The following is a 14,851-nucleotide window of genomic DNA, read 5'->3' as shown; positions in this document are numbered from 1 at the left end:
GGAGCTTAACATAGAGCCTGGCACATAGTAGGTGCTGAGCAAATGTTTGCTCTCCCTTCTCTACTATTTACTTGAGACTCTACTTACTCGGCTTTACAAATATTATCTCATTTAATCCTAACAAAAACCGCAGGAGGTAGGTTCTATTATGATGTTCACTGCACAGTACAGGAAACAGACAAACAGAGGTGAAGTGACTTGGCCAGGGTCACACAGCAGGTAAATGTCTGAGATCAGACTGGAAAGCAGGTCCTCCTGGCTCCAAACGCAGCACTTTATTCACTGTGCTACTTAGTTACTTCAAGGAAGTGGGTGTCACTAGATCTCAGGATACTTCAATGAGAGTAAGGTATAAGAAAGGCTGGAAAGGTGGGAAGAGACAAGTTGTGAAGGGCTCTGAATGTCCTCCAGAATTCTCTGAATTCCTCATCATCACTGGCATAGAAATATTGAGTGACATTAACACTCCATGATATGTTTAGCCATTCCCCAGAAATCACAAGTCTCAACCCAGCTTCATAGCGGAGCATCAGCACTGAAGAGAAGGTCATAACAGCAGGATTCTCCTGGTAAGACCACATCTCCGGAGTCTTTTCTTAAAACTGGGACAGTTCCTTATTCCATGCTCCCCTTTTTCCTCAGATGGGTCCCTAGGGCTTGACAGACTTCCCCATTTTCACCTCTCCCTCCACCAACACTTCTCTCTTCTATTCGTCTGGCTCAATTATCATATATCAAGTACAGAAGATTTCTAGTTGCCCACCTATCTTTTTATCTCTGAAATGATTAATCCTTCCTTAATTCTAATAAGAATTCTAAAAGGAATGATAGAATAAAGAGGTAGTATGATCTAAGCATCATCACCATCATATGTAGCATTTCTGTAATGTTGTAAGTTTTCAAAGGGTTTTCTACATATTCTCATTTGAACGTCATGACAAATCTAAGAAGCAATTACTATAGCCATTTTATATATGAAGAACATGAGATTGAGAGATGTTAAGTAATTCACATAGTAAGCATCTCAGGTATCTCTTGAACTCAGATCTTCCTGATTCCAAGACTATTCTCAGAGTCAGGAAGACTTGGGTGAAAGTCAAATATCCTCTGACAAATATCACCTATGTGAACATCAGTAGTTCTCTTAACCTTTCAGTTCCCCCAAACAACTCTCTAAGATTAAAAATTATGGAAATGAAGGTTTCCATAGAACTTCTGACACTCAGGAGAAGGAAGATCCTTTTACTAGACCATGAGATATGCATTTAGAACAGCACTTAATATGTACCTAGAATCTCTTTCTTGTAAAAGCAACTACAATGACAACAACAACAATAAACAGCTAACATTTACCCAGCGCTTCCTATGTACACAGCACCATGCTATGCATTTTCCAAGTTTTATCTTATTTCATCCTGTCAACAATTCGAGGAAGGAGGTGACACTATTTTTTCTCTTCTACAGATGAGGAAACTGAGGAAAAGAGAGATTAAGTGACTTGCCAAGGGTCAGAGAGGTACTAAGAGTCTCAGGTGGAAGCTGAACTCAACTCTTCATGACTCTAGGCCCTGCACTCAATCTACTGCACCACTTAGCTAGCATAAGCAATCTCTTCATGACAGATTGCTCACAGGACTTATTTCACATGTAAGTCAAACTGACTTCCTCATGCTAGACTTGAAGCATTCTGAGGACAGAAGAGTGCTTTAGCTCTGCCATATAGGCCTGGCACCCCATTCAGGCTAAATATTCAATGATAAGAAGAGTCACTCCTGACTCTTTTCTGCCTATTGTCCAACACATACAATTACTTGCAATTCCTACTTCATTTAATCAGGTCTTTATCTCTTCTCATCTAAACTATTATAACAGACTTCTAAATACCTGTCCTGTCTACAGTCTATCGTTTATGCAATCTGCCTTCAATGACACTACCCATGGGGCCTTTTTAATGCTCCCCTATGATGATGTCACAACTCTTCTCAAAAACCTTCAGTGGCTCCACATTGCTACTGAGTGAAGCTCAAACTTGATCCTGACAATCAAAGTTGTCCCTAGTCTATTGATCTAACCATATGTCACTTTATCTCCCTTCATGGAGTCATGGTTTAGAAAACCTAGAAGATTCTATGTTCGCCCTCCCATTCTCATCCTGCAGGTTCCCATTTCAATTACTCTGCTTATATCATCCCCCATGCATTCAAAGCCCCCTTCAATTTGCACTCATCTTCAGCTGGTGATGTCACTTCAGAATGTGAAGGCCCTCCTCTTCCATGACAGTTACCGTGACTCTCTTAGCCTCTTAGTATATTTTCTATTCCCTAATTTCTTTTTAACAATTTTTATATCTTTCCTCTGCCTTATCACATTATACCCTGTGCTGTATTCATTTCCATGCATCTCATATTCATCACACCCAATAGACATGTAGCTTGTTGTACATTTCAGTCCAGAAGACTGATCTGCACGTAGTAGGTACTTATGAAAGATTTTGTTGGGAAAAAGAACAGAAATATTATGTTCTCTCTGCCCAAGGAATTCATGATTTCTGAATGGAAATCATTTTCTCATTGTCCTGAAATGTAATATACATGGCCTGAGGGGTGATATTGTCATTGTCTGACATACCTTCAGCAGACTGCTCAGGCTGAGCTGAGTGACTGCTTACAGTGTATTAAATGAAAGACCAGGCTGATTGGCTAAGCAGTAGGCTGATAACCCTCACCCTCTTTAACAGGGTAAAAGAAAACAATTCACATTTAGAATCGACAAAGTCTCCTTTCACTAAACAATCCATTCCCAGAATCCAGAACTAGCTGTCCCCAACCTGGAACTGGAAGATGGAGACATGCCATGGAGCCTCCCTAGTGATCCTCTGTCTTCACCTGACCTGTAAGTTGAGGGGTTTCTGTAGATGGCAACAAGAAAGGCCAGAGGCCATTCCTCAAAGGTTTTAGAGGCAGTCACGGACTGATAAAATGGGCTTCTGCTGTGTTGTGGAAGTGATAGAGATAAAATGATGGAAGATGCTGACCCGATGACGTATGTCTGACATTGTCTTTCTGCCCAGGGGTGAGCTGCCTACAGAAGGTTGAGCAGAACCCTCAGTCCCTGAAGATCCGGGATGGAGGGAGCGCCACAATCAACTGCACCTACACAGACACTACTACTGACAGACTGCAGTGGTTCAGGCAGGATCCTGGGAAAGGCCTCATCTCCCTGGTTTACCTTACTGCAGAGGAGAAGCAGAAAGGAAGGTTAAGATCCACAATCAGCAGGAAGGACCATCAGAGCTCCCTGCATATCACTGGTGCCCAGCCTGAAGACTCAGCCACCTACCTCTGTGCTGTGGAGGCACAGTGATACCCAGGCACCTGCAGGCTGTGCACAAACCCTGGAGATGAGACACAGAACCTTCCAGAAAGCAAATTATGACACCTCAAAAGCAAACCCAGGGCTTATTTTCCTGGTTCTCATCTAAACTCCACCATCTGATTCTGGGAACAGTCACTTATCTAAGGCCTCCTGCCATGGCCTGAGCCTACATCAGTAATATAAGGTTATGGAACAGAACTAGATCAACTTTGGTGGTAGCCAGTGACCTAGTAGAGGTCACACCCCTTAATTACTCAGTCTAACCTATGAAAATAAATCAGGGGTTAGCACTAAGGGGAGTGTTATAGCATGGAATTAGCCTGTTAAATCTAACTTCATGGAAACATTTCTATGTTCTGGATATAGCCCCATGCCCAACTGTCTTTCCAAAGTGAAATTTGCTCCTTATTCCATAGGCTAAAACTGGCCCCAAGTTCTATATCAATCTATGTGTGTCCCAAAATATCTCTAATGTCTGTTCTCTGAACCCCTACTATGTGCTATGACTCTTCCCTCCTCATTCATGATCCTTCAGTTAGAGGACTGGACAGTTAATTGATTTTGTTAGTGATCTTTTGATTTATTAAAACTATTACATAAATAAAATAGCACAGCAACACTTAGACAACAATGGGAAAAGTTTCCAAACAGCAAGCTGCAAGATCTGTGGCAACTTGAATGAACTCCCTTTTCCCTTGAATTCCTTGCTACCTCATAGAAGAATGGAAAGGAATAGATTTGGCAGGTTGCAGGAGTCACTAGAATTTCCTCATCAAGTGCTTTGAGGGAACAGAGGAGGGGGAAGCCCTAGAGTTGCCTCCACTTGGTCTCACTGTGGCTATTTTCAGGGTTTGCTCATCCTGACAGGTTCAAACCCTATCCATTACGGTCTCTATCCACTCCACCAATTCCCATCACCTCAAGGTCCACAATATTGTTGGGATCTGCCAGTGGCCCATAGCACTCCATGGACCTCTGATCCCATCCCTCTAAGAGCTGACCCCACTGAAATCATTGACAAGGAATATCCAAAATGAAGTTTGACCAGTGATATGAGCACAGTCACTCTATCAGGGAGCACAAAATAACATCAATGACAAGAGGCATGGGTGATTTCATACACTTCCTAATGCTACTGAAACCATGTCCACCTACATTTGGCTTATGCCCATGCATTCTGCAGTCACCAAAGAAACAGCTTGTTAATTGATTGATTGATTAATTATTAACTAGTTAGTGGTTGAAGTATATACTTTGGGCACTGTGCTCTGACTACATATACATAAACTATTTGTCAGAGAGATCCCCCTATACTGACTAAAGATCTTTAGATCTAGTCCTTTGTAGATGTAGAGTTATGATCTGAACTTTGTGCAGAAATTAAATTATAGGAAAGGCTCGTCACCCTCTTATAAAAGCTATGTTCTGGATTTGGAGAAATATTTCCCTTTCTGATTCACAAACTATTAGCCTCATTAATAGGATTCAAGTCACTCTCCACCCTCAGTCCTTTTGCTCTATTCAAAGTCATCTTCATAAAACACAGATCTGACCATGTCATCCCTCCCTTACTAAATCAACTCTCTGCCTCCCTATCACCCCAGGATTGAATCTTCTGACCAGCTTTCAAAGACCTTCTTAATGTGTGTCCCCCCTAAATTTTCCAATCTTCATACACCTTACCACCCCACTCCCAACCATCCCCTCTGTATTCCAGTGACACTGGCTGCCTTGCTGCACCTATTACAAAAGACTGCATCTCCTGAATCTAAGAAATTTTCTTGGCATTTCTAACTTCCTCTTGAATGTCCTCCCTGCTCATCCCTGCCTCTTGGCTTGCCTAAATTTCTTTAAGTCTCAGCTGAAATCCCACTTTCGGTGAGAAGCCTTTCTTGCTCTCCCTTAAGTCTACTGATTTCTGTCTGCTGATTATTTCTAATTGACCATGTATATTATATAAGATATATATGCTTCCTATATAGCTGTTTGTATATTGTCTCCACCATTAGACTATGACTCAGCTTGAAAGCAGAAATTTTCTTTACCTTTCTTTGCTTACCCAGCTTTTACTATGGTGCCTGGCACATAGTAGGTGCTTAATAAATATTATTAACTAATAGAAGGAGCCTTGGATTTGGAGTCACAGGGCATGGTATGAAATCCCATCTCTGAGATGTTACTATGGACTTGCAGTGTTGGTCACACAATCAATCCAAGATTTAGTTTCCTCATCTGGAAAAAAAAATTAGAATAGGTTTCAAGATTCTTCTCAGTTCTAAAGCTATGATCTAATCATCCTAAGATGTTCTCAAAAGTTCCAACAGATTTTATATTTTTAGAATAGTATTGAAGGCATTGAACTGAACCCAAAGGAGCCTGGAATCTTTCCTAGTGAACTTTTTTTCATTGCCCTAAGAATTCGACGGTTGACCTAAGTGGGACAGTACTACAATGTACAAAAATGTCTACAGTGGTGGATCTATAGGTCTGTGAGTGGGATCTCGTATAACGTATTAAGATGCATCTCTGATTGGCTGGGCAGCCAGGCTGAAGCAACACTGGTGTGTTTCCTGGTATATGAGAGAACTACAAACATTTAGATTTGAGAAAGATACCTCGAATAGAGAGTACTGGTGTGTAATCCAGGTTTCAGATCTGAGCATATTGATGAGGGCAAAGGAGAGAATGGAGAAGCCCCTAATGGCATCATTAATTATCATATGGCTTCTGCTAAAATGTGAGTTGGGGTTTTTGGAGATGGGAAAAGAGAGACTCACCATTCCCAAAAAAATATTATATGAGACCTTAAAAGGGGGACATTCCTCAGAATGCTGAGTAGGAGATGTAAGACTTCAGTTAAAATCACATAAGATTTCCATGGATGCATTGGGAGGGGTAGAAGGTGGGGAAAACAACATTAAGGGGATGGTGACCTGATGACCAGTTTGCAGTGTCTGAAATTGTCTTTTTGCACAGGGGTGAGCTGCCAACAGAAGGTGGATCAGAATCCTCCATTTCTGAGTGTCCAGGAGGGAGAGAATATCACTATGAACTGCAGTTATCCAGGCATAGGCTCTTCAAGCCTACAGTGGTTCAGGCAGGATCCTGGAAAAGGCCTCACCTTACTTTTTTACCTGGCTTCTGGGACAAAGGAAGGAGGAAGGTTCAAATCTGTGATCAGTAGCAGGGATCGCCACAGCTCTCTGCACATCACCGCCTCCCAGCCTGGAGACTCAGCCACCTACCTGTGTGCTGTGCAGCCACAGTGATCCCCAGGCACCTGCAGCCTGTGCACAAACCCTCTGGCTGCAGCCCCAGTCATAATCCCTGGAAGAGTGCAATGGGGTGACAAACTCAGAGCTTTTTGTTTCTCCCAGCTTTTCTCCCATGATTCTAAATCCATGCTGGGCACCTCTTACTTGCAGTTCTACCTTATGATTCCAAGATGAGGGGGTTATCCCTTACTTTCTGACTGTGCCCAGGTGACTATCCCTACTGCAGAGCAGCAAAAGAAAGCCAGGGCAGTCTGAGGATGCAGGTGGAAGCCTGGTCAAGCTCACACTCCTTTTTTTTATTGCATTGCTATTTTATCATCTTAACCTTTTAATATCTCTTCATACTCACTTCTTTGCAGAGGGACATCCCTGTGGCATAGAAGCTGGGGAAAAAAAAACACTATACACAAAAGTGACCAAGTGTGACAGGCTACGGAACATTCCACAGACATGGTACTCTCACCTCCACCTCTGCCTCCACTCATCCATCTCTGTAAATAAGAGGAAGGGGACAGGAGAAGCAATATTTTCTCATCTTCCCCAGAGCCAACATGATCTTTTCAATCAGGCAATGCTCCCTTTCAATTTTTGTTCCCACCATATGCACCGCAATAATCATTTTTCTCCCTGATTCATCCTACTTCACTCAGCTGTACTTCATGTAAGACTTACCACACTTCTGTGTCAGCCAGGCAACAAGCATTTGTTAAGGGCTTATTACCTCGCAGTATTGTTGTGAGAATTGAATGATGTAATGTTTGTGAAGGGCTTAGCATAGTTCCTGGTACTTAGTAGGTGCTTTATAAATGTTTGTCTTTAGACACATAAGATTCACCAGCTATGTGACTCTGGGCAAGTCACTTAACCTCAATTGCCTCACCAAAAAAAAAACAAAGCATCTTCTCTCTTCCCTACTATGTACTAGGCACTCTGCTAACTTAGCTTTAGAAATATTATCTTATTTAATTCTCAGAAGAACCCTGGGAGTTGGGTGCTGTTACGACACTCACTGTATAATTTGGGAAACTGAGACAGACAGAGGTAAAGCGACTTGCACAGGGTCTCACATATGGTAAGAGTCTGAGGTCAGGTTGGAACTTAGGTCTTCCTGGCACTTTATTCACTGTGCCACCTGGTTGCTTCAAGAAAGCTGGCCTGACTGGATCTCAGCTAAGTAGATGGGAGTAGGGCATAAAAAAGACTGGAAAGGTAAGAAGAGCCACATGATAAAGGACTTCGAATGTCTTTCAGAATTCTCTGAATTCCTCAGCATCATTGCCATTGAAATATTGAGTGACATTAACATGCCATCATATTAGTCATTCCCCAGAGAGTGCAAGTCTCAACCCAGCTTTATAGAAAAGCATCAGCACTGAAGAGAAGGTCATAACAGCAGGATTCTCCTGGTAAGACCATATCTCTGGAATCTTTTCCTAAAATTGGGACAGTTCCTTATTCCATGCTCCAATTTTCCTCAGATGGGTCTCTAGGGTTTGACAGACTTCCCCATCCTCACCTCTTCCTCCACCAACACTTCTCTCTCCTGTTCTTCTGTCTCAATTATTGTATATCAAATACTGCAGATTTCGATTGCCCACCTGTCTCTTCTATCTCTGAAATGATTTTTCTTTCCTTGATTCTAATAAGAATTCCAATAAGAATAATAGAAGAAAGAGGGAGTGTGATCTAAGCATCATCATAATCATACTTGACATTTCTGTAGTGTTTTAAGTTTTCAAGGTGCTTTTTGCATGTTTTCTCATTTGATCTCATCTGATCCTCATACATTTAAACTCAAAGAAAGTATTATTGCAGCTATTTTACATATGGAGAAGCTGAGGCTGAGAGATGTTAAGTAATTCACATAGTAAGCATCTCAGCTCTTGAACTTAGGTCTTCCTGATTCCAAGGCTATTCTCAGAGTCATGAAGGGTTGGGTGAAAGTCTTTCCTCTGACAAATATCACCTGTGTAAGCATCAATAGTTCTCTTAACCTTTCAGATCCCCCAAACAATTCTCTAAGATTAAAAATGATGGATATTTGCCAATTTTTATTAGTACAAGGCTTTGTCCATGTTCCTCCTACCAATGAAATTAAAAGAATTAATAACAACAAATAAACAAAAAATACCTAGAGGAAAACATAAATTTAAAAAGCTAAAATTATCAGAAACTTTTTTGTGCTTCTGAGAATAGAAACACCTACACTTCAGTGAAAATATGATTAGAACTAGACTTTGAACTTTCTTAGCTCCCACTATTCTTAGAAATTCTATTTATTGTGGCCCCAAAGTCATTTCCAATTATTCTCTACCCAATTCCAAACCTATCCTGGGATGAATGCTAACCCAAAGTGCCAGCTTCCTTGCCCAAGAGAGATTTCAGTTGCAAAACCTACTGGTATTCTTAGTCTCCTCCCAGAACCAGCATTCTGATTTTATCTCTGGGTATGAAACAGCCAACTAAGGAAGATATTTCCCCACGATTCTTGATAGTGATAATCACTTTGACCTGCATGGTTCCAGGACTCCAAACTCTTGAATGTTCCAACTAGCCCAGCTGAGAACCAACAACCGTTTCTTTCCAGAAATGATATCAATTACTTTCATAAATTTAATAGACATTTTGATGATGAAGGTTTCTGCAGCACTTCTCCCACTCAGGAGAAGGAGGATCCTTTTACTAGACCATGAGGATAAGCATTTGGAACAGGAACCCAACATGTCCCTAGAAGCCCTTTCTTGAAACAAAAAACAGAGTTAACATTTCTTGAGTGCTTCCTATGTACCCGGCACTGTGCTAAGCATTCTTCAATTTGTATCTTGTTGTGATCTTCACAACAACGCTGGGAGGCAGGTACTATTATTATTCTCATTCTACCAGTAAGGAAATTGAGAAGAGAGATTAAATTACTTAGCAAGGGTCAGATAGCTACTACGTGTCTGAAGTGGTATTTGAACTCAAATCTAGGTCCCATACTCTATCCACTATACCACCTAGCAGGCCAACATAACTTCTTCATGACAGATTGCACACAGTCAAAATGACTTCCTGATGCTGGACCTAAAGCATCCTGAGAATGGAGGGGTATGCTCTAGCTCTGCCATGTAGGTCTAGCACCCCATGCAGGCTAAATATTCAGTGATAGGAAGAGTCACTTCTGATTTTTCTCTGTCCCTTGTCCAACATATACAATTACTTGCAAGCCCTACTTCATTCAATCAAGTCTTTATCTCTTCTTATCTAAACTTCTATTAAATATACTTCTAAATACCTGTCCTGCCTCCTGTCTATCCTTTCTGCAATCTACCTTCAATGTCACTATCTGTGGGGTCTTTTTAATTCTGCCTCATGATGATGTCACAATGCTTCTCAAAAACCTTCAGTGGCTCCCCATTGCCTGCTGAGTAAAGCTTAAGCTCCTGATCCTGATATTCAAGGTCCTTGAACAAATAATTCCTAGCCTATTAATCTATTCTAACCATATGTCGCTTTACCTCCATTCAAGGGTTCATGAGCTAGATAAACTAAACTACTCTGTGCCCTCCCTCCCATTCTAATCCTGCCTGTCACCATTTCAGTTCTTCTGTTCATATCATCCCCCATGCATTCAATAGCCCCCTTTGGTTTCCACACATCTCCAGCTGATCATATCACTTCTGAATTTGAAGACTTATCTCTTCCTTGACACTTGCCATGACCCCCTCATACCGGTTAGTATCTTTTCTATTCCCAAATATGTTTTTAGCAATTTTAATGTCTTTCCTCTGCCTGGTCACATACTATCCTGTACGCTGCTCATTTCTGTGCATCTCATATTCATCACACTCACAATAGACACACAGCTTGTTGTGAATTTCTATCTAGAATAGTGATTTGAACATAGTAGGCACTTATAAAAGATCTGTCTATTCAGGAAAAAGAAGAGAAATATGATGATTCCTCTGTCCAAAGCATTCATGAATTCTGAGTAAAGACCACTTTCTCATTGCCCCAGAAATGTAATATCTATGGCCTGAGGGGGGCAATATTGCCATTGGCTGACGTGTCTTCAGCTGAGTGCTTAGGCTGAGCATCTATGAATGTGATTGCTTACAGTGTGTGAAGCAATAGACCAGGCTGATTGGCTAAGCAGTCAGGTTGATCATCCCTACACTATTTCATAGGGTGAAAGAAAACTAGAAACATTTAGAACTGAGAAAGTCTCCTTTCACTAAACAATCCGTTTCCTAGAACCCAGAACTAGCTGTCCTCTGCCCCTGGACCTGAAAGATGAAGACATGCCATAGAGTCTCACTGGTGATCCTGTGTCTTCATCTGGCCTGTGAGTTGAGGGGTTTTTTTAGATGGGGACAGAAAAAGCCAGAAGCCACTTCTCAAATGATTTAGAGGCAGTCGGGGACTGATCAAATGCAGTTTCCTGGCAGTGTTGTAAAAAGTGATAGATATAAAATAATGAGAGATCCTGACCTGGTGACCAATGACCTGTGTCTGACATTGTCTTTCTGCCCAGGGGTGAACTGCCTACAGAAGGTGGAGCAGAGCCCTCAGTCCCTGAAGATCCAGGTGGGAGGGAGTGCCACCATCAACTGCAGCTACACAGAAACTACTAACCAAGCACTGTGGTGGCTCAGGCAGGATCCTGAGAAAGGCCTCACCTCCCTGTTTTACATGAATTCAGAGGAGGAGCAGAAAGGAAGGTTAAAATCCACAATCAGCAGGAAGGAGCGTCATAGCTCTCTGCACATCACCGATGCCCAGCCTGAAGACTCAGCCACCTACCTCTGTGCTGTGGAGGCACAGTGATCCCCAGGCACCTGCAGGCTATGCACAAACCCTAGTGAGACACAGACCCTTCCAGAGAGCACATTATGACACCCTGAAAGCATATCCACAGTGCATTTTCTTGATTCTTATTTAAACTCCACTATTTGATTCTGGGATAAGTCACTTTTTGAATGTCTTCTGCCCTGGCCTGTTTACCCACTGATAATACAAAGTTTATAGAATAGAATTAGATCAAATTGGGTGGTATCCAGTGACCTGGTAGAGGTCATATATCTTAATTATTCAGTCTAGCCTCACAGAATATGTGGTGAATGTTATAACATGGCATTAGCCTGCTAATGCTAACTTCGTGGAGATATTTTTTTTTGTTCTGGGATATAGCACCATGCCCCACTTATTCCAATGTGAAATTCCTCTCCTAATTCCATGGGCTGCAGCTGGCCCACAAGGTTCTCTGTCAATCTATGTGTCCCAAATTACTAAAACAGAATATATCTCTCATGTCTGTTCTCTGAGGCCCTATCCCATACTTAAAATTCCTCCCTCCTCATTCATGGTCCTTCAGTCAGAGAATTTGACAGTTAATTGATTGTTAATGATATTTTGATTTATTAAAAGAATTAGGTAAGTGAAATAGTACAGCAATACTTAGACAGCAATGTAAAAGACTTTCAAATAGCAAGTTACAGGATTTGTTGCACCTTGAATGGACTCCTCTTTCCCTTCAATTCCTTCCTATCTTGTAGAAGGAGGGAAAAGAATAGATTTGGCAGGTTGTAGGCATCACTAGTCTATCCTTATCAAGTGCCTTGAGAGAATGGAGGGAGGGGGAAGCCCTAGAGTTGCCTCCACTTCCTCTCCCTATGGCTTTTTTTTTTCAAAGCTTATTTGTCTTGGCAGGCTGAAACGTTCTCCATTCTGGTCTTTATCCACTTCCCAATTCCCACCTCCTAGAGGTCCACAACACCACAACATTTCTGGGATCGTCTAGTGGTCAACAATGCTCCATAGATCTCTGCTCCCACTACATTCCAGCCCACTTAGAGCCCTCCCCACCCAAACCATTGAGAAGGAAACTCTTAATGAAGATTGGACAGTGAAACAAACACAGTCACTCTATCAGGGAGCACAAAATAACATCTATGACAAGTAGCATGAGTGCTGGTATACACTTCATAGTGCTGCTGAAGCCATGACCAACCACATCTGGCTCATTCCCATGAATTCTGCAATCATCAAGGAAAGAGCTTGTCAATTAATTGATCAATTAATTATTAACCAATCAATGGTGGAAGTACATATTTTTGGCCATTGGTGGGTGCACTGACTACACATAAATAAACTATTTGGGAGACAGGGTGCACCTATACTGACTAGAGATCTCTAGACCTAGTCCTGCATAAATTTAGAGTTATGATCTGAACTTTGTGTAGAAATTAAATTATAGGAAAGACTCTCATCCTTGTTATAACAGCCATATTCTGAATTTAGAGAAGGGAGCTCTCTGATTCCCAAAACACTTGTTTCATTAAGAGAGTTCAATTTGTTTTTTTTTAAACGAGCATGATTTATTTTAAACAGTACAGTAACTACAAAATGTTAGCACAGCAACAAAAAAAAATTGTCAACTAAATAGAAAAGGCTTTCCAAAAGTAAGTTGAAATGAAAGTGTTTCACCTAATGAAGTCTCTTCTCCAACAGTTGGTGGGTAGAGGTGGAGGAGAAAGAATAAGTTAAGGACCATAGGTCTGATTAGACTTTTTTTAGATCCTACTGAGATGAGTTGAGCAAACAGTCAGAGGAAACAGGAAGCCTGAGGATTTGGTGCCATCTTTCATCGGTTCTCTCTGTCTCTGGGATTTAATGACAACGGCTTATCTGGTCTTGTCCTCTTTAGGGACAATGCCGTAGTACTCCTAAAGTGAATTATTCTCCCAGTGGAAATAACAAAGATTAAAAAAAAAGAAAGAAAAGAAAAATAGGGCAGCTGGGTGGCGCAGTGGATAGAGCACCAGCCCTGGATTCAGGAGAACCTGAGTTCAAATCCAACCTCAGACACATAACATTTACTAGCTGTGTGACCCTGGGCAAGTCACTTCACCCCATTGCCTAGCAGAAAGAAAGAAGGAAGGAAGGAAGGAAGGAAGGAAGGAAGGAAGGAAGGAAGGAAGGAAGGAAGGAAGAAGAGAGGAAATAGCAAAGTTAACCCTTTCTTGCACTTGAGGCTACTTCCTCCTTTACAGCCAATTAAATTCAGCCAGAGTCCAGTGTGCCTAGGGATAGAAACTTTATTCCTGGGTTCCCCAGGTTTCCTTTTCACGCAACAAGCCACAATGACTTCTTCAAGATAGAAAAGCATCTCAAAGTCATGAATTTATTTCCTCTATGTCTCCCACTCACATCTAGGGCCCAGATTGAGTTGTTGTTCAGTCATTTCAGTCGTATCTGGCTTTTCATAACCCTGTTTCAGGGATTTTCTTGGCAAAGATACTGGAGTGCTTTGCCATTTCCTTCTCCAGATTGTTGTTTTTACAGATGAGGAACTTGTTGTGAGACCTCAATACAAATAAAGAAATCAATGGCTCTCAACTTCTGCAATATCTCTCACATATGCCCCCATCATTCCTTCGACACTGTCACAACTCTGGTACAGCCCCTGGACTATTTCAATGGCCTGCTGGAGGTTCAGCCTGCCACAGGTCTCTCCCCACTCCATGTCCTTCTACTCAGCTGTGAAAGTCATCTTCCTAAAACACAGGTCTGACCACGTCATTCCCTTTACTACATCACCACCAGGATTGAATCTGCTCTCTGGCTTTCAAAGAACTTCATAATGTGTTCCCCCCAAAATTTCCCAGTCTTCATACACCTAACCACCCCACTCCCAATTATCTTTGGGTATTTCAGTGACACAGGCCACCTTGCTGCACCTTTTACAGAAGACTCATGAATCTGGGGATTTTTCCTGGCATTTCCACTTCCTCCAGAATGCTCTCCCTCTTCATCCCTGTCTCCTGACTTGCGTAGCTTTCTGTAAGTCCCAGTTAAATCCAACCTTCTTTGAGAAGCCTTTCTTGTTCTCCCTTAATTCTGCTGACTTCAGTCTGCTGATTATTTCAAATTGATTGTATATGCATATACATACACATGCACATTTATTTGATTATATATGGTTGTTTGCATGTGGTCTTCTTCATTAAGCTGTGACTCCCTTCATGAGGAGGGACTTTCTTTTGCCTTTCTTTGCTTCACCAGCTCCTAGTATAGTATCGGGCACACAGTAGTTACTTAATGTTTATTAACCAATAAAAAGAGCATTGGATTTGGAGTCATAGGGTATTGCATGAAATACCATTTCTGAGATGTTACTACTGACTTCCAGTTTGTCATACAATCCAGGATCAGTTTCCTCA

At 41.6% G+C, this 14,851-nt stretch overlaps 1 pseudogene and 1 gene segment (V, D, J or C); both read left to right on the top strand.

Annotated features, from left to right (window-relative positions):
• The first annotated feature begins 2,840 nt into the window (after nucleotides 1-2,840).
• Nucleotides 2,841-3,363, top strand: LOC110206772 (T cell receptor alpha variable 21-like). The segment is given in 2 exon segments: nucleotides 2,841-2,892; nucleotides 3,071-3,363. Coding segments are annotated over 2 exon segments (345 nt in total).
• A 7,742-nt stretch (nucleotides 3,364-11,105) lies between these two features.
• Nucleotides 11,106-11,456, top strand: LOC110206783 (T cell receptor alpha variable 20 pseudogene; annotated as a pseudogene).
• The last annotated feature ends 3,395 nt before the right edge of the window (nucleotides 11,457-14,851 follow it).

Source organism: Phascolarctos cinereus, unplaced genomic scaffold (assembly GCF_003287225.1).
Source record: "Phascolarctos cinereus isolate Bilbo 61053 unplaced genomic scaffold, phaCin_HiC Scaffold_3;HRSCAF=262, whole genome shotgun sequence".
In the NCBI taxonomy this organism is placed as follows: domain Eukaryota; kingdom Metazoa; phylum Chordata; class Mammalia; order Diprotodontia; family Phascolarctidae; genus Phascolarctos; species Phascolarctos cinereus.
Note: the sequence above shows the minus strand (reverse complement) of the source record. Positions and strands in the feature narration are given on the sequence as shown.